Source organism: Tasmannia lanceolata, unplaced genomic scaffold (genome assembly GCF_043159265.1).
Source record: "Tasmannia lanceolata isolate RefF3 unplaced genomic scaffold, GAP_Taslan_0.1 ptg000003l, whole genome shotgun sequence".
NCBI classification, from domain to species: Eukaryota; Viridiplantae; Streptophyta; class Magnoliopsida; order Canellales; family Winteraceae; genus Tasmannia; species Tasmannia lanceolata.
This window is the reverse complement of record NW_027518680.1, coordinates 3,163,706-3,190,986: the sequence shown is the minus strand read 5'-3', so window position 1 is coordinate 3,190,986 and position 27,281 is coordinate 3,163,706. Positions and strand designations below refer to the sequence as shown.

The 27,281-nt window shown below is 39.4% G+C and overlaps 1 protein-coding gene and 1 pseudogene across 1 annotated transcript; one reads left to right on the top strand and one right to left on the bottom strand.

Annotated features, from left to right (window-relative positions):
- Window positions 1-4,842: 4,842 nt before the first annotated feature.
- LOC143847898 (HIPL1 protein-like) lies at window positions 4,843-20,888 on the bottom strand. The gene is made up of 7 exons (XM_077356688.1): window positions 20,515-20,888; window positions 20,242-20,399; window positions 14,159-14,950; window positions 13,786-14,002; window positions 11,860-12,038; window positions 5,648-5,889; window positions 4,843-5,516 (listed from the first exon to the last, which is right to left on the bottom strand). The coding sequence occupies exons 1-7, from the start codon at window positions 20,594-20,596 to the stop codon at window positions 5,117-5,119; spliced, it is 2,070 nt and encodes a 689-aa protein (XP_077212803.1). The 5' UTR covers window positions 20,597-20,888; the 3' UTR covers window positions 4,843-5,116.
- Window positions 20,889-25,626: 4,738 nt separating this feature from the next.
- LOC143847892 (putative sugar phosphate/phosphate translocator At5g11230 pseudogene) lies at window positions 25,627-27,078 on the top strand (annotated as a pseudogene).
- The last annotated feature ends 203 nt before the right edge of the window (window positions 27,079-27,281 follow it).

Here is a 27,281-nt window from a genome sequence, read left to right as displayed (position 1 = left end):
GCCCTATATGTAACATATGTCTCAATGGGGACCCTCCACTGCTTAGTTGTTCTCACCATGGTCCCAAACAAACTATAAATACAAATAGCATCAGGTAAAGGGGTTGTTTCACTACAAATCAGACTTCCATTCTTTTTGTGAAGGGATGTGATTAATCTCAACCCTTGGCTAAAGACTGGAAGACTGATTTATGGGTGGGTCACTTAGTCGTGACTCGTGACTAGGTGAAACTCTATGACGGAAATGGTATTTCCACGGCCTTTCCCAGCATTTCCACTCCCTTAGTTTGTCTTTTTCCTGCAAATAACTCTTTCTAAGAAAGTACAAACAAATGGGGTAGGCCCACATTGTTGTACTGGGACTTGGAAGCTTGTTGAAAGCCAAGTCCTCCCACCTGGTCACCTCGTGCTTATACATCTCCGCATCGTTTTCGTAGAGCCAACGGGGTGGAAGCTTGTGAAGGGCAAAACACCATCTCGCCCTAGGTAGAAACGACCTTGAATCCACAAGGATAAGGAGAAAAATATTTAACCCACAAGGGAAGATAAAAAGAATTTTATTCAATAAAAGATAAATTGTACACTTACATACGTCCAGTATTTATAGATTTCTCCTAACTTCTTATCCCTACACAAACCAAAAGATCTCTCCCTATCAAACTCCCTCCCAAAATCTCTATCTAATCCACTCTAAGGACAAACATATTTCTTTTTAAGTAATCCTAATACAAACCCAATGATCCTATGGTTAACATCGGCCGCACCACTGATTGTGGAGATGTGAGAGCTTGGGAAACTACACACGGATCGTGGGGATTGCGGATGACAACCGTTGGATCACCAGGTTTGCTGTAAACATCCGGCCTCGTCCCTGTGGCCTTACGAGAAGCTTCTCATCACCACAACTTACTACGATAGATGTTGTTGAAGACAAAAGAAGAGAATAGGAGAGGAAGAACAACTTTAGGCGGTTCTTTTCATGCAATCTTATTCTTACAATAAGGATAGGGAACAAAAGATACTAACTATTGGTAAGACATGGATGCTTAGAGTGAAATGTTGCATATAAAGTAGTGACTTGTATATGTAAATCTGGTGTGACTACTGGTCCCATTGTAAATTTTGCTGGTATGAATATATTTGTCAATTTAAAAAAAAAAAAAAAAGTATTTAGTTGTGTGAAAATTTATTTTAAATAGGGACTAAGTAGTAGTTTAGGTACATAATAATAAGGCGCATCTTGTAGAAAAACCCTATTTGTATGATGTAGATACTTTTATTTTTTACTTTTGCATCATGTTAGATTGGGGCTGGTATAGACACCCTTTAAATAAGCCATGACACCCATGTCAGTTTGCCATATACAATGTTACTTAGTAAAGAAAGTAACAGCAAAGCAAGACTGACATGATAAGAAACGCCTAAATTTTTAAGTTTCAACCAATTCCCTAGATAAAATTAGTTGTTTAGGTCATTTTAAATTGGCTATCGTCAACCCTTATTTAGGTCACCTATTAAATTGGCTCACCTTAATAAACCGAAGGGCTGAAAGACGGTTGACCAAACACCCTCTTATCTACTGCTATTGCTATTGTCAACCCTTATTTAGGTCACTTCCACTCAATTTCTTAGGGAAATGATACCCCCACCCCCCCTAACGGTTTCTGTGAGAATGGTTCACCGCTTGAGGATAAATTCACCCTCTTTAATGATTTTCTTTGCCTTTAAAACTTACGTTAAGGGGGATTTTATTCGTCAGAAGGGCAAATATCATTTCCCTTTCTTTATTTTTAGGGAAATACTTCTTTTTTGCTTTTCTTGAGATACGTACCCGCTTCTTTTATTTTATACACAGGTGTCACCATAGAGGATCCTGTGTTTTTTTTACAGCACAGGATCCGTTTTCCTAGCAAGCCTCATATTTTTAATAGGGGTGTAACTTGGGCAGGTCTCAATTTCAGCTCGTGTTTTGGTTGGCATTTTCTTGGGTTGGGTTGGAAAAAGTCAACAGATATAATTTCAGATTGGGTTAGGGTTGAGGCCTTGGGGATCCGAGCCTAACCTCGGTCCTCTAATTTTAATTTATTGTTTTTTTCTTGTTTTATTTCTATTTCTGCCCTAGACTAACCTGAACCGAACCCGTCTCAACATACCTGATTTGGTAAAAATTGGTCAGGTTTAGGATTGCGAGATTTAAACACTTGTTGGTTTAGGGCTGACCATCCTCGACCCGAGGTTCGGATTGTAGGTTAAGGTTGAGGTAATGCTATCTCGGGTTGGGCTAGGATTGGCCTTAACCCTACCCAACGTGGGCTAAGTTGCATACCTAAATTTTAAGCGCACACATTGGTTCAACAGCTCATTAGAATTGCAGCTGATAGTGAAGTAAGAATAATGATATGGTAACCGAGGGTAGAACTGATATTTTCCCCTCTCTTTTTTGGCTTTTTGTTTCCTTAAAATGGCAAAACTAAACCTATAAAATAATCTAGTATAGAAGTAAAGAGGGAGTGCCATTAATAAACAAGGTGAGTGAATTTATTAGTTCCCTACATGGTTCTGTATATCCTAATTCCTAAGCATGGTTTTAAATCTAGGTTTCGGTATGTATTTCGGAATTCACCGAAACCAAAATTTCAACCGAAATTATGAAATTTCAGTCGAAATCCGGTACACCAAAAAAGGGGATATTTTATTCATTACCAAATATCGGCCAAAATTTCGGAAAATACAATATTATTTAAACAAAATTTGAATTTAGCTAAATTTATTTCGGCCGAAATTTGGTAAGTCCGAAATTTCGGATTTCACCGAACCAAAACCGAAATTTAAAACCATGATCCTAAGGCTGTCGTGGCTGCGCATCTCTAAGGCCCTGTAGTCCAAAACCAATTATTAGACTCAAAATTAAACGGCATTCTTCAACTCTTTTCAATTTCCATTCTATAAAGACTGCTAAGCGGAATTGTGCGGCAAGACTTCGCTTTATTCCGAAAAGACAGGTCAAGAAATAGGCAGAATGTGCCGTGTAAAAATGCCATTTTCCATATTTTTTTTCAATACCTTTTGCCTAGCAAGGTTAAAGGACGTACCAATTCAAAGTTCTTACCAATAGGGAAATTAAGAAATCTAGCAGCAACGGGTTCTCCTTTGGTGAGGATTGAGGAAAACCAAGCGCCCATGAAATATAACCAACACATCTGGTGATATATTGGTAAAGGAAATGATATTTCCACCCACTTTCATTCGTACTGATGATAAAGAATTAAAGATGGCCTGCAATCTAGAGAATCTGCACATCACATGTGTAGTCGCAGAAACCATTAATGTAGAAACTTGAAATCATTTTAGACCTCTAAATACGGAGGAATGATAGACTGAAGGGCGCCCTTGCAAAAAACCAATTACAAGGGCGGCCCTATTGGTACACCTTGTGGGTGTACATTCATTGGCACTTTATTTTTTTATTTGTCAATGCCATTTTCACAAATTTCTGTACCCTAATAAATACACTTTCTTTAGATGGACCCATGGGGGCGCCCTTGTAATTGGTGGAACACGTTAGGGTACCATTAAGGATCCTAACACAACTTCATATCAGATTTATCATTGGAGTTTGTCTTAAGATCAAAACATGGCAATGCAAGAGTTGGACTGGCTCTTCTCGAATCGAGCCGTTAGGAGGTCCGGTTGCCTTGAATCAACCTCTTTCTTCCTCTTCTCTCTTTCGATTTTGTTTATTTGCGTTACGGCCTATTAAGCATGTAACATGGACCAACAGGTCACTCTCAACAATCAACCTTCAGGTGAGTCCCACTCAAAGAAATGTATGAGGCGACTTAAAATGAGAATGAAGGGTTACGAAAGTCAACAATTTAGTTCTACGGAAACTAAGAGGAAATGTGTCGGCTAAAAAAGAGTGACCCTATGAAAGCGATAGCCCTTGATATCATAAAATCGAGATCCTCCCGTCTAGAAATTGATTTTTGCACCTCTTTCCTTAAACGTTATTATGGCACCCCTTTCCTATTTTATTCATTTTCACCCCTAATATTGATATCCGCACCTCCACTTTGTCTTGTTTCAATTCAAACCAGCCGAATTGTTCGACATACCCCTCTTCCCCCACTACCATTTTACCTCTCTTTTACAGCCGAATTGTTGTCAGCCTAATATTGAACAAATTTTAAGTTCCACCTCAAATTGATAGTGTTTCTTTCAATTTGAGAATGAATTTTATATCCCTTTATCTCGTATGTACAAATGAATTTTACGTCACTTTATCTCGTAAAATTTTCAAAAGTTTATAAAAAAAAAAAAATACAACACATTTTTTACACCCAAATCAGGTGACATATTTTACAGCGTAAAATCAGGTCTCACAAATTTTAAAGTCTCACATGTTATCATTGGACTCCATTGCTATATCATTAAGGCGTAAAGAGGGCTCCAATTAGCTACTCCAAGAACCAAATCAGCACTCCACAAGCTTCCCACCTGTGAAATTATGGGACTCAACCATGTATCATGGATACCCTGCTGAACACAAGTGGGTCCCATTGTCTCCTCTTGGAGTAACTTATTTGACACTGTCCTAGGGAAACTAAGCAGTCCTTTAAAATAAATCAACTTAGGAATTGGGATATTGGAAATGTAAAATAAATGGTTAACCATAGGCTCATAGTCTAAGAATTGAGAGACTAGTCCTATAATAACTACCATGTCTAGGGAGGTAAGAAAGACAAATTGCACATAGATAACAAACAAAAATACTATGTGAGAGTCCCAAAAAAAAAAAAAAAAAAAACTTGGTACTAAAACAATACTTCCCTCTCTAGGAATGTAGATAATCCAATGGCCTTGTTGATTCTTCACTTGTACAGAGTATCCTCAGAATTATACACACTCCATAAATCCTCAGAATTCCACTCAAGCACTCCATAAACTCTGCTAAATGCTTGCTAGCCACCAAGTCCAAGATACAAAAAAAGCATACTCTGGTATCGAGAGTGACGATTGCATGTGTTTCTTTGCTGCCCATTTCTCTTACAGTTGAAACTTTTCCAAACATTTATCGAACCGACACAACATGTAGAAAGCCCGATCTCTCAAAGAGCTTACAAGCCAAAACACAATAGAATTAGGATGGGAGAGAAAAAGAGCAACCATTCCTTTTGCAAGTCTTTCATTGGCCATGCAGATGATGGGGAAGGTATGGGAGATGGAGTCCCACTAGCCGAGATGTTTTCCAAAGAGCAAGTGTAATTGCAGCGACTTGGAGGGACAATTCTATATACACCACTGCTTGTTAAAAGATAAACATCCTTTCTGTTGTCCTCCCCAAAAGAGAACACGTAGCCCAAAGCGGGGAGAGGACTTCCAGCTATGGAACTACATGGTATCGGAGAGTTTTGAGTGCAACTGAAAGGAATCATAGCGCTGCTGAAATTTCCACTGTCTGGGGGGTTTTCTATACCAGACCATATATAACTTCCATACAAATCTCCATACAAGTACCTGGAGTTCCATACGCAAAACAGATTTTAAGTCAGGCCAGTTCAAAACCAATCAATCATATATAGGCATGAGAATTCTTAAGTTTTCATACGACTCGAACTGGTGTTCTGATTTAATGGAACTCCGCTCACCTTCCGGTCATGCATGGATCAGTCGTAGAGCGATAAACATAACCACCAGTGATTGAGGAAGATCCTTCTTTTGGATTCACGGTCGAGTGATAGTATCCCATTATCGGGAAAATGGCATTTATGGATCCAGGAGCCGTATTTCCTCCAGGAGATTCCAAAGGAGTGAAGAGATTATAGCCCTCGTAAACACGCCATCCATAGTTTCCACCCTTTAAGATTATATCCACCTCTTCATATGTGTCCTACAAACTCTAATGACCATAAACTTCAGAAGTACTTGGCATTTCAAATAACAATAGTTCGTCAACCGTAAATTTCAACTCTAAATGAGAATGGGAAAAATTCGTAACAGCATGACAAACAAAGTGTTCAAATCAATTGGTATAGTCACCATCAACACAGAAGCAAGTGTAATACTGTATATGTTTGAATATGATAAAACATTATGGATGCAGTTGGAACACGATAACAGAAGAAATGAATATCTGATATTGTTCATGAGTAAATGTATGACATAAGGAATAATAATAAGACAAGAACGATGCTTTTGGTCCATTGTTGGAGTACATGAATGTATGGCTCAACTGAATCTAGATGTTGTACTGTATTAAAACTGTATTATTCTTACGGTGCTGGTATAGACACCCAAAAATTAGGCACCACATCCATGCCATCCTATATGTAAAAAAAAATTAAAAGCAAATCAAATAAGACACTTCCATGGTGCTAAATGCGTACATATAATAGGAGTGTCAATACCAGTTCCCATTAACTTATTATACCTTATATGATTAGAAGGGATTTGTGAGGCAATTTCCCGGAAAGCCATTTCACAACTCACTTTTGTAGGAGAGAATAGACGGCCATTCTCTCCTGCAAAAGTGAGTCATGAAATGGCTTTTTGTGAAATTGCCTAGCAAATACCTAAGTAGAAATATCTAAATTCAAAATAATTGTGCATGATTTTTTGTCAGTGTGGTGATGTTGAGAGGCCACAGAACAAATAGTGTGACGGATGTAGCCTAGAAAGCAAGTTATGTGCATCTATCAGCCCTGTTTAGAAGGTTTATGCTTAAGTGTGATACAGCAATTACTGTCTTTAATTAACCTTCCTGTGGCCTTCATTGCTCAATGTATGGATAAATATATTTTTTTTCATGAAAGTGCTTTCGGCCTAAAGATGCATTAAGTGTGGGGAGATGTGGCATCGGGCTAATGAATGCAGGAAAAGTGGCCGAGAGGGGGCGAAATGCTTATTGTTGTTAAAGTATACAAGATTAAATAACACCATCTCCAATGACTTAAGCTTTTGGAGTAATTGGTTGTTTAACATGTTATCAGAGCAAAGGTCTTAAGTTCAAAACTCCTTGATATTAAAAATCCACGTGTAATGGCCAACCCAAAAGAGGGGCCACATGTGCAATGTGTAGGCCAACCCTAAAAAGAGGGGGCACATGTGAGGGGGAGTGTTAAAGTATAAAAGTTTAAATAACGCCATCTTCAACGGCTTAAGCTTTTGGAGTATTTGGTTGTTTAACAAAGATGTGGGTGCCTTAGTGGAATACTATGCACCAGCAGTGTTTGATGCCTATGATGATGATGTTGAGGAGGAGATATTCTATAGTGATGTAGGGGAAGCACTTGGGCCAGGAAAGTGTTTCTGATGCTGAAAGACGAATTTGGCGTTGACTAGCTTTGCAATAATATATTCCATACTACTTGCACGATTGGGGAAAAAGTATGTCAAAGGTAATTGACAGTGGCTCATGCAAGAATGTGGTTTTTGAGGAGGCAGTCACCAAACTAAGAAACATCCTGGCACCGTGGCAACTATAAGTTGGCATGTTTGAAGAAGGGTAGTGAGGTAGCCGTGACACAACAATGTTTGGTTCATATTTCTATACATAGAAGATACAAAGATCAAGCATGGTGTGATGTGGTGTATATGAATGACTCTCACTTGTTATTAGGTAGGCCATGGCTGTATGATTGTGAAGTGACCCACAAAGAGATATAATATTATAATTAGAATTTGTATTATATAGTAATAGAGATATAAAGAGGAGATCAAAGTACAGACCTCAACATCCTAGAGTGCATCGATGTTATGTAGGATTGGGTAGATGAGAAAGATGTTGTTCTCAACAAAAACGAGTTAGGTTGGCAATTTGTGGAACAACCTAGTGTTGTTGCTACCAACGGGGGAGAGTACGAGGACATCGATGATGAGGCTCAAGGTGGTGGTGGTGTTGGTGGTGGAGATGTTGATGAGGATGAGTGGGAGTGGGAGTGGGAGTGGCCAAAGTAGGAGGAATGGGAGAATGAGGCTTCTAAGAGACTTCAAATTTGATAACATTTATGAACTATTTCATACTTGGAACTAATTAATGTTCTACAATAATTAAATCTGGAATTTGGTTATGTAAGTTCAGGTTCTATAACTATTTCATAATTTTTTATTGTGAGTGAAACTCAATTGACTTGCGATATTAATTAGGCTCATTTCATGGCTAGACACATTTGATAGATGTTTTAAACATTTAAATGTGTCTATTTGTTAAATTTGGTTGATGTGATGGTTTTGTGAACACCCAAAATTTTGAGGCCCAAAATACCCTTACTCCAAATTTCGTGCCCCTTTGAAAGGGGAGGGTGTTTTTGTCTTTTGAAAACCCATTAGGGTTAGGACTTTTAGTAGAAAACTATAATACATCCTTTAGGGTTCTGAAGAACATAACTCCAACCCTAATCGTTTCTGCAGCCGTAGAAGAGAGAGAGAGAAGCAAATCGAAGGAGGCGAAGATCGAGGCCAAGAAATCGGAGACGCGAATCGAGGTAAGAAATTAAACCCACGTTTATAATTCGTAGGTGTAATTAAAGAAAACTAAAACAAGAAATTGAAGGATTGAAAATAAGATTAAGATGTCGGGATGATATACGATAATCTAAATGATGAATCTATAGGTCCCTAAGAGATTAAGAACGTGTATAGAACCCTAAGAATTTAGTTTTGGACTTAAGCTTAGATTAATTTTGGTAACTAGATCTGAGGATTTTATAGCGTGAAATTGGATTAGATGGATTCCTCTCATCGATACGAATCCAACGGATCCGACCTCGAGCGAATTGGAGCTAAAACGGGAAAGTTATGACCTATAGAAGTTTTGGAAAAATCGGGGACGAATCTTGAATTTCGAAAAAACCCAGTCTGTGTATGAGGAAGTCCGAAGAATTGTCCAGACTTCCGACCGTCGGGCGTCCGAAGATTTTGAGTGGGTGTCTGAACACAGGAACGCAAGAGGGGTTTTTTCTGGAAAATCTCAGAGGTGTCCGAAGGAGGCATCCAGACTAGGGCTGCAACTCGGGTCGGGCAGGTCGGGTTTTGGAGAACCCAACCCTACCCGAGAAATATCTCGGGTCGGGTCGGGTCGGGTTTTTTTTCGGAAAAGCCACGATTCCCAAACCCGGCCCTACCCATGATAAATCTCGGGTCGGGTCGGGTCGGGTCGGGTTTTTTCACGTTGACGCAATTTTTTAAGGAAAATTCTTGTTTGGCAAGGCAACTCAACTCATAGAAGTAGAAATTACACTCACAGTACACTTGAATCAAACAATGATGTAATTACACTCACATTACACTTGAATCAAACAATGCTATAATCAAACAATGTTGTAATTACAATCAAACAATGCTGAATCAAACACTTGAATCAACTCAACTAATAGAAGCAGAAATTACACTCACATACAATAACAGAAGGTGTGTGGGTTTTCACTTTTAACTTTTAACTAACAATAGAAAAAAATGTACATACTATAACTTATGTAACTCGGGTCGGGTCGGGTCGGGTCGGGCCCCTTCAAACCCGGCTTGACCCGAGATTCATGCGGGCTTTTGAATGCTCAACCCGGCTCGACCCGAAACCCATGAAACCTGAACCCAACCCCGGCTTTTTCGGGTCGGGTCGATGCGGGTCGGGTAAAACCCGGCTCGAGTTGCAGCCCTAGTCCAAACGCAGGAATTTGTGAACACTTTGGAAATTCATAACTTATTCGTTTCTTGTCCGTTTTAACGCTCTTGTACTCTACGGATATCCCGGAAACGTGTTATTTCTGTTAAAAATAGTTTTAAGAAGCTTTGGAAACTTTATAATAGTGATAATTCTAAAATACTAAAAAGAACCCTAGGATGGGTTACCGTGTCTTTTTCCGATTGGACACCAAAGGGTGTCTTGTGTCAGTGGAAAGGTATATATGCCTAATAGGACTGATATTAATAATGGAACTCATGGAGAATGTTCATAATATTGATTGTAGGTAACCAAGGTGTCCTGTGAAAAGGATTTCAAACTTCAATCGAGGTGAGTAATAAGGGACTATACTGATGGGTTACCCCAAACCCTTTTGACAATACTCTTATTGTTCACATGCCTTACTGTTTGAAAACCAAATTCAGATTATTGATTATTGCATCCTATTGAATGTTGAAAACCATGATACCTTATAGATTGAGACTGTACACTCATTATGAACCTTTTTGAACTACATGCTATTGAATACCTAACCCTTTTGAATTACCGAATCAGTTTTTCTTAGGATGCTAGTTTATTTCTAGACCCTTAGCCACTGGGGGAATGCATAATACCTTTGGCACTTAGATACCATTGGCCAGTGTAATTACTCTCATATAGTGGACAGATATCGAATCAATAAACATAGCACTATCGATGTCTCAAGATACTCTGACTTATCGAATTTGACACCTATATCGAATATTGAAATTGAATGATGCCTTATTTCTGAAATTGATGCCCATTAAACTACCAATTACTGTTATCATTGAATGCCCTATTGCCATTTGACTATTGTTGTCTTTGAAGCCATATCTGTTAGTGTAGTTTCTTATTATCTCACATGAGCGCGTTTAGCTCACCCTTATTTAACAGTTTCAGATCCTGCGGAGTGATTCCAACTTGAGGTTGGAGCGGAACGGGAGACTTCTGGAAGCTCCAGTTATTTGCTTTATTTACATATTTAGTGAGTATTTGCTTTTAGTAGGCATTGGATAGACATAGATTTATTTTATTTCAGTATTTGGGATGAGAGGAGACTGAATTTGATGTAATAGACTAGACATATGTTGGTTGGATAGTTATGAATGATTAAGAATTATGGATCTTAATTTATTATGGATTGAGCATGGTTCTGTTTTATCATTAGCGTTGCATGCTTGTGAAGGCAACTTTACAGGTATGTGGCGTTGTCACACCTCTAGGCCTTGTGATTGTAAATTAATATGTTTGTGAGTGGCTTGGGGCGTGACAGGTTTCCTCTTTTTTCCGAGTTTGTAGCATCTTTTCTAGAATGGAACACTATAACGGGATTGGAACACGGGATTGGAACACTATAACGAGAAGAACACGAGAATGTTTCATTTTGAAGAAATCAAAACAACTAAAGCGGAAATAACTAAGCTACTGAGACAGAATTTAGATGATGATAGCGATCTAGGTTTGTTATTTCCATTTTCCAAGAAAAAAAAGCATGGTTTTGACACAAGACATGCTGGATTAGTTGGCTGCAAGAAGATTCATGGGTTCCAAATGGATTATGTTTGATCATTCTAATGAGTAAGATATCCAAGAGGACCTAGACTATGTGTTCCTTGATCATGTTCGTCATATGGTAGCCTAACTATGATTGAGACCTCATGCATGGGCTTTGTCAAGACTCAAAGGACCTCTGAGGGATGGATTCCGCTTGAAGTAGAAAAGGTCCAATCTCAACTAACACTTCAAGAGTAGTTGAAGTTATTATGTAGTGATCACCTTATTCTTTAGGTAAATATTTATATTGAGTTAAAGATTTATACAGTGCTCTAATTACAACTTCTCCAATTATTTCTCTGGTAATTGTTATATTGAGTTGACCTTTTGTTTTGCTTAACGGGAAATTATACTTCACATTTCTACTTCTCATGCTAAAATCCACATAAAACTGAACGAAGTGTCACAAAGAAATGGCATAAAAACAGCCTCGAACTGTAAATTGGATTAGATTGCAAAAGGTGGAGTAACATACTCATGCAAATTGTCAAGAAGGATCCCATTTATGATTGTGCTTTGAGAATCTAAGCCCAGTCACTAGAAAAATAAGCATAGCAATATCTTAAGACATGTGAAAGGGCATTAGAAGGGAAATAGTATTAAAACCTCGCCAACATCTGCACAGAAAAAGTAGGATGGCCTTTCTGAATCAAAACTGCAACGCCATGGATTTCTGAGTCCTAAGGCCCAGATTTCAGGCTGAAGTTCTTTATCTTCATTAACTGGATTATCTCTTGGAATTGAATAATTTCCCCACATACCAAGATTATTTATTTGCACTGCACCTGGAAATACATGGCAAGGGAGGGAAAGACATGGTTTAGAAAATAAAAGTGATAAGCTAGGACACTAAATAGGCATCCATTAGTACTTGCTTGATAAAATAAAAGTGAGAAATATTCATCGATGTCAATGAGTACAGTCAATGCATGCAGAATCAGTAATAAGATACACACAAATATATATATATATATATATATATATATATATATATATATATATATATATATATATATATATATATATATATAGATAGATAGATGGGAAAACTATTTCTGAGCTCGAGCGTCAAAAACTCATGTGGGCCCACATTTTTGGCGTGATCCAAAGCATTCATTTGAAAGGCCCTTACATAGATAGGGTGTGTACCAAAAATCAAGTCCACAGGATCATCCTAACCCATCCAAAGGTGGAGGGGAAATGGATAGACACTGTTTCTCCACAAATATGCCCATTTTCCCTCCACAAATGGAAGGGTTAGGATGATCCTAACCACAAATGTTTCTGAAATTGCATCCCCTGTTATGTATAACAGATTAAATAACGCCATCTCCGACAGCTTAAGCTTTTGGAGTAACTGGTCGTTTCACATGGTATCAGAGCAAAAGGTATTGGGTTCAAAGTAACCTCCCTGATATAAAGAAATCCACATGTAATGAATACTCCAAAAGAGGGGCCACATGTGTCACGTGTAGGCCAACCCTGAAAAGAGGGGCCACACGTGAGGGGGGTGTGTTAAAGTATAACAGATTAAATAACACCATCTCCAACAGCTTAAGTTTATGGAGTACTGGTTGTTGTTGTGAGTCCGTACTGGTTGTTGTTGTGGGTCCATCCCCATGTAGTAGGCCCCACCCACTCATGCAAGTCTCTTAAATAAAAGTCGTGAGTGGGGCGTTGTGGGTTTCAACGTGTGCAACAAACAGGAAAAAAAAAAGCATGAGAGAGGAGAAGAGAGAAGAGAAAAAGGAAAGAGTTTCTCTTGGTTTATCTAGAGTTTTGCTTTGGGGGGGCAAATCCTAAAGGGGTTTCGTCATCTATTGGAGATTTAAGTCTTTGAAGGGCAAGAAAGAAGAGGGAAAAAGAAGCCAAAACCTAGGATTTTGAAGTGGTTCTTGGAGAAGAAGAAGATCTCTGACGCTTGGTTCTTTGAGGTGGGAAAGCGTTCTCTTTCAAGGGTTTTGTGAGGTAACCCATATTTCCTCCAAGATTTTATTGTAATTCTTCTATTTTTGTTGTCTGTCTCAAGTTTTGGGAAAACTTGAGAAGAAAGACTTTGTATTCCTCTTTCCTTAGTGGATTTCTCTCGGATTTTGTCCCGTGGTTTTCCCCTTCACACCAGAGGGTTTTCCACGTTAAATCTTGCGTTCTTGATTTGTGCTTGGTAGATTGCTATTTTGTGCTCTGTGGGTTGTTGTTCTTGACTAGTTTTTTGATTCACGGGTAGAAGGGGAAAAATTTATCCGCTACGGTCTATCCGTGTTTCCCCAATAGTTTTTCCACAACCCCTTATGTAGGAAAAAGTTAACTCTCACCCTCCTCATTAATTTCCACTAGACCTGATTAATTTCTAATGGTAGCGAGGGTTGAATATTTATGTAAACTCACCCTATTTCATTATTTCAAATAAGCTTCAACTAATAATGCATAATGATTTGAATATTCATGAGATCAAAAGTGAAATAGATATTGATAATAATAATAAAACAATGATACTCCGCTTAACAGATTCTTATCAGTCTTGATACTCACTTGGTATGTTATCTATGTCAAACCGCATAATCTTTCCAAGCAAGGATTTTTTATTTTGGGCAAAATTATAAGGATCTCCTTTGTTTCCACCATCCCCCATCATAAAGTACAAGTATCCATCAGTAGGTCCGAAAAGAATCTGCCCAGCATGATGAGTTGTAAATGGGAGGCCCATGGTAAATATCCTTCTTACTTCTGATGGATTGGAACTTGTTGCCTAGAAAACAAATTAAGACCAAATGTTAGCAGAATGCTAAAAAAAATAAAAAATCCTCTGGTGAGAGTCGTCACATATTATATGAGAAAGTCTGCTAAAGAAATATAGCTGGAAAGATTAGTCAGCGGTTTCTCGAGGAAGCATATGGATGTATACCGAGGAAGGCGTTGATGTGGTACTGTTAACAGTGAACTCTGCAACAACACTTTGATATTGGCATGGCGGGGAACCATTATCAGAACCTAACTTTGACGGATCACAGCCCACATCTGAATTACATGCACATCTTCCAGAACAGGTCACTGAGGCAGACTTATCACAATTGAAGGAAACGAAAAAACGTCCATTTTGCAAAAAGTCTGGATGGAAAGCTAGACCCATTAGTCCAAACTGAGTATCGAAATGTACTTCATCAGTTAAATCCAGAAAGGGATTGGACTCATCAAGCTCTAGAGTTCCTCCCGATGCCTCTTCAGGAACAGTTGCCAAAAATATCTGACCAGGTTGGTTAGACAAGAAAATACGATTAGACCCATCGGGATGAGGAACCAAGTTAAGGTAAGATCCATTCCCAATTTTCTCAAGGCACATACCGCTAGGAGGAGGCGGAACTTGAGTATTATTTAGGGAAACTGGCTCTCCGTCAAAACATATCGAGTCATTACTAGAAGACCCACCAAATGCTTTACAAAAGTCAGTTTCTGACTGCCAGTGATCAGTGAGCTTGGAAGAAGTAGAATTAGAAACCAGTCCAGCACTTCCTTGTAATGAAGGTGCAAATGGAGAATTCAAAATATATATGTTTTGGCAAGTATCCCAAACCTTCGCACAAAATCCATTCAACGTACTATTGGATGAGTTTACTGGAACAGTTGAGTTGCACAGAACAGGAGCAGGCCGGGGCTGTGATTCAATTGTAAATAGCTCTGCTGAAAACTTATCACATTCCTGCATGCCACAGTAGAATAAAGTATCATAGGGTTGAATAGTTTTCTATAAGCATAATGCATGCAATGATAAAACTAACGGTTTGATTGGGGTATCTAACATATTAGGGCAATAACTGTCCTCGTGTTCATGTTAACATCAAGGCTAATCAACCTCTCAGAAGGGTTTCAGATGACTATCCACAGATACTTTTACAGACACAAGAAACAAACTTGCAATCAGAAAGATAAAACATTCAGGAAGTTTTTTCTCAAGTGCATTATCGACAAGTTATGCATAAAACTAACAAGGTTATGGATAAATTTATACATCTTTTGATGATATTGATCACTGCTCACAAATTTTATTGCTTGCAGTTCGAGACGGGGAAAAATGTTGGCTTTTTGAATCTGAAATTTTTTGGCATACTTTTTCTGAAGTACTTAGAGACAGAAAATTTCTGAAACTACATCATCGGGAAATTCCGTGACACATTCAAGTTCGAATTAGACCCACGGAAGGAGTCACATGGACCACCCTGAAGTCCAAACCACCACCGTTAGATTGGAAATCTCTAACTATCTTGAATGGTCACAATCTACTAGAATGTTCATTGGAAAATGTCCAAGTTAGGATACCTCAATGGGAAGATCATTGAGCCTAAGAAAAATGACCCCAACTATGAGAATTCAGAGTTTGAAAAACGCACTGTTACGTATTGGATGCTACATTCTAAGCAACCTAACATCAACAGGAGTCTTCTTTTCTTGTGAACATCAAAGGATAAGTGGGGTACTGTGGCACAGACATACTCCCATAAGTATGACATTGCCAAATTCTATCAACTTCATAAGGACACAGCAAATCTCACCCAGCGGGAGATGATAGTTGAAGAATATTATACCACTCTCAAAAGTAAGTGGGAGGAGTTGGATCATTACCAACCTATCGTATTGAGCTCAAAAAACATGAAGAAACAAGTTGAGCAGAGACGGATTTTTGAGTTTTTAACAGGATTGAATCATGATTTTGAGTTACGGCCTTACGGGGGGTCAAATTCTTGGGAAGGATATACTTCCACAACTTGAACCTACCTACAACTACATCATAGATGAAGCTAGCATCGGACACAACTCTAAGATGATTCGAGGTATTGTGGCCCAACCTGAACGAGCAGCTTTCGTTTCCAACTCTAAGATGATTCGAGATAGTCTCTTTCATGACCTAAAAATGAGGAGTCATGAAAGTGGTGGCAACTATGTCCTGGATCCCAAGGACCGTCTATTTCTGTTGCTCTTCATTTGAAATCAGTTACAAATAAAGATCAGGTAATACTATGCCACCATCACCTCGGTCACATTTCTTTACCTAATATGCGGATCTGTTTCCTTCTTTTTTTTAAATCCAATAACGTAACCACTCTTCAATGTGAGACATGCCAGTTATTTAAACATTGTTGAACTTCATTCTCCTTTCACAGTGATAAAAGTTTAATTCCATTTCATATCGTGCACTCTGATGTTTGAGGGTCGTCCCTATCGGTTTATATATTTGGCTATTGCTATTTTGTATATTCCATTGATGATTGCTCAAGAACCACTTAGATTTATCTTATGAAGACTAGAGATAAAGTTTCTACCATTTTTCAGATCTTTCATAAGATGATTAAATTAAGTAAAACCAATACTTAAATTATTTCCTTGGGCAATGGAGGTGAGTATACATCTCACAACCTCCAGAGTTATCTTGGGGAGAATGGTATTGAGTTCCAAAGTTATTGTCCCTATACTCCTCAATAAAATGGAGTTGTAGAGAGGAAAAATCACCATTTACTTGAAGTCACTAGATGTTTACTTCTAGGCATGAATGTGCTAAAATCTCATTTGGATGAAGCCATTATTACTGCCTCCTACCTACCCCATCAACTGTAAGCTTCGTGAATCCTCAATGGGAAATCTCCACTTCAAATTCTTAAGCCTCAAACCTCCCTATTTCCTATCATACCTAAAGTTTTTGGTTGCACTTGATTTGTTCATATTCTTGGTCAGAGCAAGGATAAGTTGAGAGCTCAAGCTATCAAATGTACCTTCATGGGATAATCTCATTCTCAGAAAGAATATAAGTGCTAATCCCCAGATAGCAAGAAATGTTATGTTTCAATGGACATGACATTTCATAAGGAAATTCCTTATTTTTTCTTTAGCTGGAAACATATTCATCTACATGATGTGAAGAATGCATTTCTTGACAATGGCCTACATGAGGAAGTCTGCAATCTGCATAAACCTTACACCTGAATTTCAGCCTAAAAGGGAGACAGGAAAACTGTGTAGGCTAAGGCAATATATGGCCTCAAAACAATCTCCTTGTGCATGGTTTCAAAGGTTTAGCTCAGCATTGAGGAGAAGATTAGGTTCAAGCAAAGCTGTGGAAGTCATTCTGTCTTTGTTAACAATGATAGAGGGACCACCATGATTTTGGTAGTGTATGCAGACGGTATAGTCAAAAGTGGTGACAACAATAGAGATATCTAGAAATTAAAAAACTATCTTGGAAAAGTATTTGAGATCAAGGATATTGGTCCTCTAAAATACTTTCTGGGTATTGAGGTAGCAAGCTTGAGACAAGGCATCTTCTTATCTCAACAAAAGTATGTTCTTGACTTGCTGAAGGAAACAAGAAAGTTAGGGGCAAAACCAGAATTGCCCTATGGAGCCAAGTCATAAGCTAGATGATCAGCAAGGAGAGTTGAAGACAGATCTAGGAGCATATTAGAGATTGATAGGAAAAACTTATTTACCTCACAATCACTCTTCATGATATTGCATACGCCGTAAGTGTAGTTAGCAGATTCATGCACCCAACTCGATCTACCTGCTTGGAGGTAATTCATAAGATCCTGGAGCATTTGAAGGGAACACCAAGAAAAGGTGTTTTATATGCCATAAGGGAGACACCGCACAATGGAAAGATATGCGGATGCAGATTGATCTGGTTCTCCATAGTTTCAAAAACTCCCTCGCATCCAGGGGCAGAGGCACATATAGCATGGGGGTGGCCATGGCCGCCCAATGACTTGCAAAATCCCTTTTATAGTACTGATCCCTTGGCCAAAAAATTAGTGGCTTAGCTAGTTTAGTTTAAATTCCTGGCACCACCCCTGCTCGCATCATCGTGAACTCCCCCGAGCTGACACCATTTTATCTTGGCTGCATTATTGTCCGAGTCCACGTTTTGCCCTACAAAGTCAGTCAAAACTCCCTTGACTCTCTCGAGTTATAACCGCTCCAACAGAGTACTTTTTTTTTTTTTGAAATGGTGAAAAATATCATAAAAAGAACAGGGGGGGACCGAGATGGACCACACCCGAGAATACAGGAAACAAGAAAAAGAAAGAAAAATTACAAAATAATACTCACGGAGGGAGAAAATCAAACCGTTCCAATTCCGAACGACTAACTCCACCCCTAGCCAAACCATCCGCCTCTCCATTAGCGGACCTCCGCACATGATTAAACACAATACTCGAACCCGAGATTAAATCCTCTATTTCATCAAAAATAGAATAGAATCTCCATGGAGGCAACACCGCCCTACTTAACCACCGAATCACATTGAGTGAATCACCCTCCACAACAGAGTACTTAGCTGCATCAACTACATACTCGACCGTGTTGTGCAGAGTCGACTAGGATTTGCTCTGGTCGCATTTGACCCGCATCCACATTTTGAAACACTATGGCACTGATCATTGATCTATTAGTGGCTATTGCACCTTCGTTGGAGATAATCTTGCCACATGGAGGAGCAAGAAATAGGTTATGGTTACGAGGTCTAGTGATAAGGCTAAATACAGGTAGCTCATACTACTTTGGAGCTTTGTGGCTCAAAACTCTTTTCGGAGAGATGTGAGTTATAGTTGATAGACCTATGAAACTTCATTGTGACAACCAAGCGACAATATGTATTATCTCAAATCTTGTTTCCATGAGTGAACAAAACACACTGAAGTTGGCTGTCACTTTGTCAGTAAAAAGGTGGGGCCAAAAATTTTACAATTCATTATGTTTTTTGAGAAGATCAACTAGCAGACAATCTTACCAAAGTCATTATGCGAGGACATTTGCAACGTATTATTTGCAAGCTAGACATGCACGGTATCCATGCACCAGCGGGGATGTTGAAAGTGTGCAAAGGTTATGTATCTGATATGGGAGGACCATAGGCCCACGCAAACATGCCTTATAAATGAATAGTTTTGGCTTTAATATTTACTAGGAGGGTTAAGTGATAAACACAAGAGCACCTTTGTGTGAGTGGGGCCCACTTACATTAAGGACGGTTTTTTTCCCTTAAGCCACAAAATGAATTAAGGGTGATTCTAGGGTTTGAACACCCCACACCCACCCCACACACATGTGCGCGCACAACTCAACTCAACTCAACAAAGCCTTTGTCCCAAACTAGTTGGAGTCGGCTAATTGAATCCTTTAGAAAAAAAAAAGAATTCTTTTTTTTTTTTTACATGCACGCTCACACACAAAAGAAAAAAAAAATTGCTGTCCACACTGCCTCTCTCTCTTTCTCTCTATCTCTTTAATTACTTTCTTCTTCCTCATAAGTATCAATTTCCATCAATTATAACATTTTCTTCTCTTTCTTTGTTTCCTTCTTAATGGTTTAGTTGTTTAATCCGATGCTTAGGTTATCTACATGCATCCAGTTATGCAACTTTGGGGTTTTTAGTTGGCTACAATTAGAAATCCTAGGCTATACAAGTGCATTTAATTGCCTTTTTTTTTTTCAAGTAACCGAAGTGAAGACCACCATTTCAAGTAAGTAGAAGTGCTATCAGAAGCAGATGCTGGATTGTGGTAGGCGGTGTACCCTTCTTTGAAAGTTTCTGATAATTTTGATAGGTTCATGATTAAACAAAGAACTCATGGATCAAACAAAGAAGCCGAATATTTCAATGTCAGATTGTAATCGAATTCTTGATCGGCAATGGTTGGCGAATCCAAATTTCAAACTTTCATTAAAAAAAATCCAAATTTCTAGTATAGACAACACAGAACTCATGGATCAAACAAAGAAGCCCAATAGTTCAATGTCAGATTGAAATCGAATTCTTGGTCGGTAAGGGTTGGAGAGTCCAAATTTCAAATTTGCATTAAAAAGACTTAAAGACCCAATTTCAAATCTTCATTAAAAAGTCCAAATTTCAAATTTCCTCATTAAAAAAGTAAAAATTTCAAGAATAGACAGAGGCATCCTTCAGGAGACCAAAAAAAGAAAAAGAAAGAGGGGATTACCGCACAAAGGATGGCTTTGACGAGGGATGCACAGTCCGGATCAGAGATGTTCATATCCCCAAACTTTTTCTGCAAACTCAAATCTTGCTTGGCATCACAACAGACTGTCCCATTGTAAGGACAGAAGGCCAAAGAAGAATTTAAAGTATAGGGTGCCCCTATTCAGAAAAGAAAAAAAAAAAAAAAACCCATCAAGTAGCCAAGTAATAGAAAATCAATAAAAGCATAAGAAATGAAAGAGACAAAAAAAAATAACAATAAAGAGAAACCCACATGAGTTAGTGCATAATGGGTAAGCCAAAGCAGACGAAAGTAGACATGAAAGATACAACAGCAAAAAAGCAAGAAGACCCATCTCAGAGCTGGATAATGGAAGAAGAACAAGTTCCTTGTGCTACCCTTTCATTGCCATCTTGGTCTGGGTGGTATTCAAGACATTCATAATACAACCATATCATTATACAATTCAAGGATTTATTTCCCGTTGACCCTTTATATTAAAAAAGTGCTCATTTGGTGTTGAAAAATCGGTGCTGGATTTAAAAAATACAGCTCTCTTTAAATTCTAAATTCTAAATTCACACCCACTTGATACCAACAACCAAGTAGAGAAAACCAGGTCACAAGTGCTCGAGGGTGACCCCCCCAAATCCCGTAGCCATCCGATGGTGTGTTTTGTCATTAATTTAAAAATAGTCATGGAGTTTGACTGGGATTCTTATAGTAGTGATGACTGATGAGATATATCCAAATTGGGTGGGAGACAATAACTGAAGAGTTGTCCTTATTAATGTTACTTTACGACCAACTCAGGATGATCCAAACCATTTATTTGATGGGCCACAATGTAAATAGGTTGTGCCCCAAAAATCATTTCATAGGATGATCACAACCCTACATTCTATAGAGGTTGCATAAGATGTAGTTTCTATTTAGATCGGAGGGCTAAGATCAGCCTATGGAGATGATATTTTGGGACGCAGCCTATTTACGTTTATGGCCCATCAAATGGACGGTTTGGATTATTTTATGGTGTGGTATGAGCGGGGTCTACGTTGTTCAAAGATGGGCCCACCAACTGTTCTTGTGTGTGTATGGAGAGAGAGACCGGTCAAATGGTGGGAAAGTGACATATACGTTAAATCCCAACGTTTAACGTTAGCCAGCCATCGGGTGGGGGGGGAGATCAGCGCCCATCTTCTTAAAGATGACTTAATTGAACCCATCTCGTGTTCACATTATTTGGTCAGAGAAGACAAGGCAGAAAGTCACTTTTACAATCAATAGTAAAAAGCAATGGTAAAAGGCAATTTTTGCAGTCTAATGGTCAAGGTGACCCTATGATATCGTTTCATTCCCGAATGGACATTTCATTTGTAAGAGAAAAGACTACACAAATCAGAGGTTTAGTTTTTTCTTGATTAAATACTAAGGCCCTGTTTGTTTGAGATTATGACAGCTGATTGTGAGTGCCAAATCAATTATTGGACTCAAAATTACATTTGAATTGGAGTCCAATAATCAGTTTTGGCACTCACAATCGGTTGCCATAATCTTAAATGAACAGGGCCTACATGATGCATGATCAAAGGCTTGTGGATCAAGGGCCAGGATCATCTGATTCAGGTGATTTTAATAGCAGTTGGGTCGCCTTATGCTTGCCGTTTGGATCAACAGATCTGATCATGGAAATGAAACTGAAGTAGGGCCCAATAAGTGTTTTAGCATTTTCCTATTTGGTCATGTTGGGTTGGTAAAAGTTAGGATGATGAAAAACAAAAGGCAAACATCTGAAGCTAGCTTTCAAACGTGGAAAGTGCTAACTTCCAAACATGGTAACAAAGATGAGGACTTTGGATGTGATTCATGTGAACCCTCCTCCATCTTTAGGCTCGTCTTTTCATTAAAAACTTTCTACTCAATGCTTTATTCTCACCCTCTTTTTTGTCCTTTCCACCCCTTTTCATTCGTTGTCGACCCAATACAAGATTATTTTTTCTAAAAAAAAAAGAAGTGACAAAAAACCAACATATAGAAATACTAGTTCTAAAATTCGAAATCATAATTCCATCTTAGGCCCTGTTTATTTTGGAATTTGAGTCCAAAACTGCTTATTGAACTTAAGATTGCATTTAATTATGAGTCTAGAACTGCTTACTGAACTCAAAAATTGCGTTTAATTCTTAATCCAATAATCAAATTTTCACTCACTCAATTCTCAACATCCAAAAGCAGTTCATTTCCTCTACATTATACGACTGTATACAAACATCTTGTGGGGAGTTTGATCTACTTGATGATGACTCGATTAGGTAGTGTGTCCTGATACTCATTGCTCTACTACTGCAAGTTGGTGTATGTTTCTTGGAGATTCATTCATTTCGGATAGGTGCAAGAAGGAAGATGTGGTTGCTAAGTCATCCATCAATGTCTTCAGATTTTAGTGAGATTGTCTCTGTGTCATTCTCTTAAGTTATGGCATTCTTGTTTTTACTCACACTCCATTCTATTAGAATATTAAAGGCTTGTTTTTATTTTATTTTGAGAACTGATTGATTTTTGGACTCACATTTACGTTTAATTTTGAGTCCAATAATTATTTTTGAACTCACAATTGATTCTCAAAATCTAAAACGAACAGGGCATATGATTCTTTGCCTTTCTCTCATATTTTGGTATTCATGTTTCTTCTCACACTCAATTATTCTATGGAAGTAAGAAGAGTATCATTCATGTCTTTGACGAGCTAAACAAACTATATTGAGGTAAAATTGGCACTATATACATTAGTAAACTACCCGAAAACATTGTTCAACCCTATTATACAACGGATTGAGCGTCGGTTGGCCACATGGAAGCGCCGTTTGGTATCCAAAGGAGGTAGATTGGTGCTTATAAAGGATGTTCTCTCTAATATGCCGATTTATTTTCTTTCCCTTTTTCATTGTCCCGCTTCTGTTGCTAAGCGCATAGAGCAAATTCAGAGACGATTTTTGTGGGGTGGTTCAAGGACTTCCAAGGGGGTCTCCCTTCTTAAATGGCGTCTAGTCTGCTCACCAATTAAAAATGGAGGTTTGGGTATCAGGAGAGTCCAGCTCTTTAATCAGGCCCTTATGGGCAAGTGGTTGTGGCGATATGGAGACGAACACTCCTCTTTGTGGGTTCGGGTCATTGACAGTAAGTATGGTTCAACTCATAGGAATTGAGACTCCGTTGATAATTTTAAAATCAAAGGAGTCACTGTATGTATGGAGGGACATATTGCGTTTGAAGTCCGTATTTGCCCCTGGAGTGCGCTTCCGAGTCTATAGGGGGGATCGCATTCGGTTTTGGCAGGACCCTTGGTGTTCGTCCCATTCTCTCCAAGTTTTGTTTCTTGCCTTATATATTGTATCTTCTCAGAAAGATGCTTGGGTATCGGAATGTTTTGCTCGGGTACAAGGGCAAGTGGAGTGGACTCCCAAGTTCCGCAGAGCCTTCTTTGTTCGGGAGTTAAGCGATTACAGCGCCCTCATATCCTTATTGGCCTCATGCTTCATCAAGTCTTCGGGCGTAGATCGTCGAATTTGGATTTGGAATCCGTCGGGGATTTTCTCCGTTAAATCTTTTTATATCCATCTGACCCCCACTCTAGTGGAACATGCGTCCTCCGCGGTTTGGCGCCACGCGTGCCCTCCAAGAGTTGCTTTCTTTGGGTGGTCGGTTAGCTGGGGACGAATTCAGACGATGGATTTCTTGCGGAAGCAAGGAATGTGGCTGGTGGATCACTGCCCCCTATGTCTATCCGCCGGGGAACCCATCAACCACCTTTTTATACATTGCCAGGTTGCTTCATATATTTGGGGTCATCTCTTTTCTAGATTTGGAGTCAATTGGGTTGCTTCCAATTCTATGGCCAAATTTATTCGGAGTTGGGACTGGGCTCCGTGGAAGAGGAAAGGTAGGATTTTGTAGAAGATGTGTCTCTTAGCATCCTGGTGGTTCTTGTGGAAAGAGCGGAATGCGCGGGTCTTTGAAGGGAAGGCCCGGGCCCCATATTGGATATATATACAGGTGGTAGCAGCGGTCATCTCCTGGGCCCGTTCACTTCCTCTTTTTCGGTTTGTTTCTGCGTATGCCCTTTGGGAATGGTGGTCCACCATATGCATGGAATCGGTTACCAAAGTGAAATCTCGGCCCTCCTGGTCCCCCCCCCGCCGCCGAGGTCTCTGAAGCTCAATTTTGACGGTTCCTCTCTCGGCAACCCAGGAGCGGGTGGAGTGGGGGGGTTGCCCGACTACCCGGATGCCGAAACAAAACAAAACGACGGCTAATTGAGTATTGATCCATTCATATAGTAGTAACTAGGAGAAGGCATCAGTTCCCAATCATACTATCACAGGGGGAGGAAGCAAGCTATGTCGGAATCACAAAGGGGAAGTCATTTGGGCCTATTCGGGGCCTCTTGGATTTGCCGACTCGACTGAGGCGGAGGTTAGAGCAGTTCACAGTGGGATTCTCTCCATGCCTCGCTTGGAGTGCGATAGACTGATAGTCGAAGGCGACTCCGTAAATGTTATTCGCTGGCTTTCGGGAGCCGCTTCTCCCCCTTGGCGACTTGTGCCTTTCTTTGAGGAGATAGAGGATAGAGCAAAGGGCTACTCCATGATATTTCAGCATGTCCAGAGATCGGCCAATGTGGCAGCCGACTCCCTGGCTAAGAGCGGTGTTTCTCGGGCCGAATTGGAGTGTTTTGACTATCTCCCCCCTTGAGTTATTGTTTTGCTATTTTCTCTGCTCATTGTTCCAACAGGACCATCTCGGTTCTTCTTATATATATATATATATATATATATATATATACATATTCTGTTGCCTTCTTCAAAAAAAAAAAAAAAAAAAGTACATACTGTAGTACATAGAAAAATATAAAATACCTACTCAAGATGCAACGAACAACTCTTGAGAAAAGTGCAAAACAAAGTGGGCAATGCCATTATCAAAATGGGACTTGCTAGCAGCTGACTTTTGCACGAGAGAACAGCTTTTCACCAGATTTTGTCTTATTCATTTAATTAATCGGAGGTGGCTGTTCACTCGGGCAAAATTCAGGCAGGCAAAATATGAACGTTACAAACTAGAACATTTATTTGCAGGCCATTACACAAGGAACATGCGACCGAGACTATAGATATAGTGGGCCCATCACCAGCACAAGACGTTGACGAAAGAAGATCTCCTGCATTTGATCAAGGCCGGCACACGATCATCTCTGTCCAGCAGGGGAGCAGAAATTCTTGTGGTCCACCAATTCAACGGTCTAGATTGATACTCACACGCGCCAATGGGCCCACTAGATCCTTTAGCATATACTTCAATACTTGTCATATACTCATGGCAAAAGAAACAAGTGCAAGAAAACACAAACTCCAATAAGAAGATATCTTCTCTTCCCTTGCAAATCTCACCTCCTTTCCTTTTCTCCTCAACCCCCTCCTTCAAATCCCCCCAACTCTCCCACTAAATTAAGATCTGTTCTTCCCTCAAAACCAACATGGGTAAGGGAGGATCTCTGAACGAGAGCGTACTGAGAAAAATCCTTCTCAGCTACGCCTACGTTGGCATCTGGATTTTCCTAAGCTTTACAGTTATAATCTACAACAAATACATTCTCGATCCAAAAATGTATAACTGGCCATACCCAATTTCCCTAACCATGATCCACATGTCCTTCTGTTCTCTCTTAGCCTTTGCCCTAGTCCGAGTCTTCAAAATCGTCGAACCCATCTCCATGACTCGCGAGTTATACCTCACTTCAGTAGTCCCAATCGGAGCCCTCTATTCTCTCTCCCTCTGGTTCTCAAACTCAGCCTATATTTACCTCTCAGTCTCCTTCATCCAAATGCTCAAAGCCCTAATGCCAGTTGCAGTTTATTCATTGGGTGTTTCCCTAAAAAAAGAGGTTTTCAAACCAGATGCCATGGCTAACATGCTCGCGATCTCGGCCGGAGTAGCAGTGGCGGCTTATGGCGAGGCGAGGTTTGATTCTTGGGGTGTGATTCTTCAATTATCCGCCGTTGGATTCGAAGCGACTCGATTGGTATTGATTCAGATCTTACTCACTTCCAAAGGTATAACCCTAAATCCCATCACTTCTCTGTACTACGTTGCGCCTTGCTGTTTAGTCTTCTTGGCAATTCCTTGGATCTATGTTGAGTTCCCTCTCATTAGAGATACATCATCTTTCCATTTGGATTATGTCATATTTGGGTCGAATTCGTTCTGTGCGTTCGCGCTAAATCTCGCCGTGTTTTTACTGATTGGAAAGACTTCGGCGCTGACTATGAATGTTGCTGGAGTTGTTAAAGATTGGCTTTTGATTGCGTTCTCTTGGTCGGTGATTCGGGATATGGTTACTGGGATCAATCTGTTTGGGTATGGGATTGCTTTTCTGGGTGTTTGTTACTATAATCATAGCAAATTGCAGGCATTGAAGTTGAAAGAGGCTCAGAAGAAGAGTTCCCAAGCGGCTGATGAGGAGGCTGGGTTGATTTCGGAACCCCGATCTGGACGGGAGGTTGTTGACTCTCCCAAGGATGATGACTCACAGGCTTGAGTGCATAAGTTGGTGGATAGGGGCAAAAATTCTCGATCAGTGCTGTCGTTTGCTGTATTAGGTGATGGTTTTGTTTCGTTAGATTTAGCTTAGGATGCTAAAGTTGTCTTATTTACAGGGAGTAAATTATATGGATGGACCATCTGATCTGCACATGGAAGTATTTTCCTATTCTGAATTAGTTATATATTTGACCCCAATCTTTTGCGGGCTCTCTAATGGAAAATATTAGCTTCTTTTTATATGGATTTTGTGCTCAGCTGACACATTGTACTTAAATTGCTTGAAATTTTTTGTGAACTCGTGATTGTTCGACTATGCAATCTTGTTGGGTCTTAATCAATTATGCCCTATTGTAATTCTATCAGTATTTTTATGTTGTTCTTGGCTATTGACCTTGTTTGGGTGTCCTGAGATATTCTCGTGGCTCGCCTCGCCTTTCCAT

Bases quoted from the DNA above. Each gene is read 5' to 3' on its own strand.
- LOC143847898 (XM_077356688.1), bottom strand. From the start codon at position 20,596: ATGGGTCTTCTTGCTTTTTTGCTGTTGTATCTTTCATGTCTACTTTCG. The intron at 14,951-20,241 runs GTAATCCCCTCT...TGTGGCATGCAG, and splicing joins TCAAAGCCATCCTTTGTGCG to GAATGTGATAAGTTTTCAGC. The intron at 5,890-11,859 runs GTTTTAATACTA...TAGAGTTTGTAG, and splicing joins TCTGTGCAGATGTTGGCGAG to GACACATATGAAGAGGTGGA.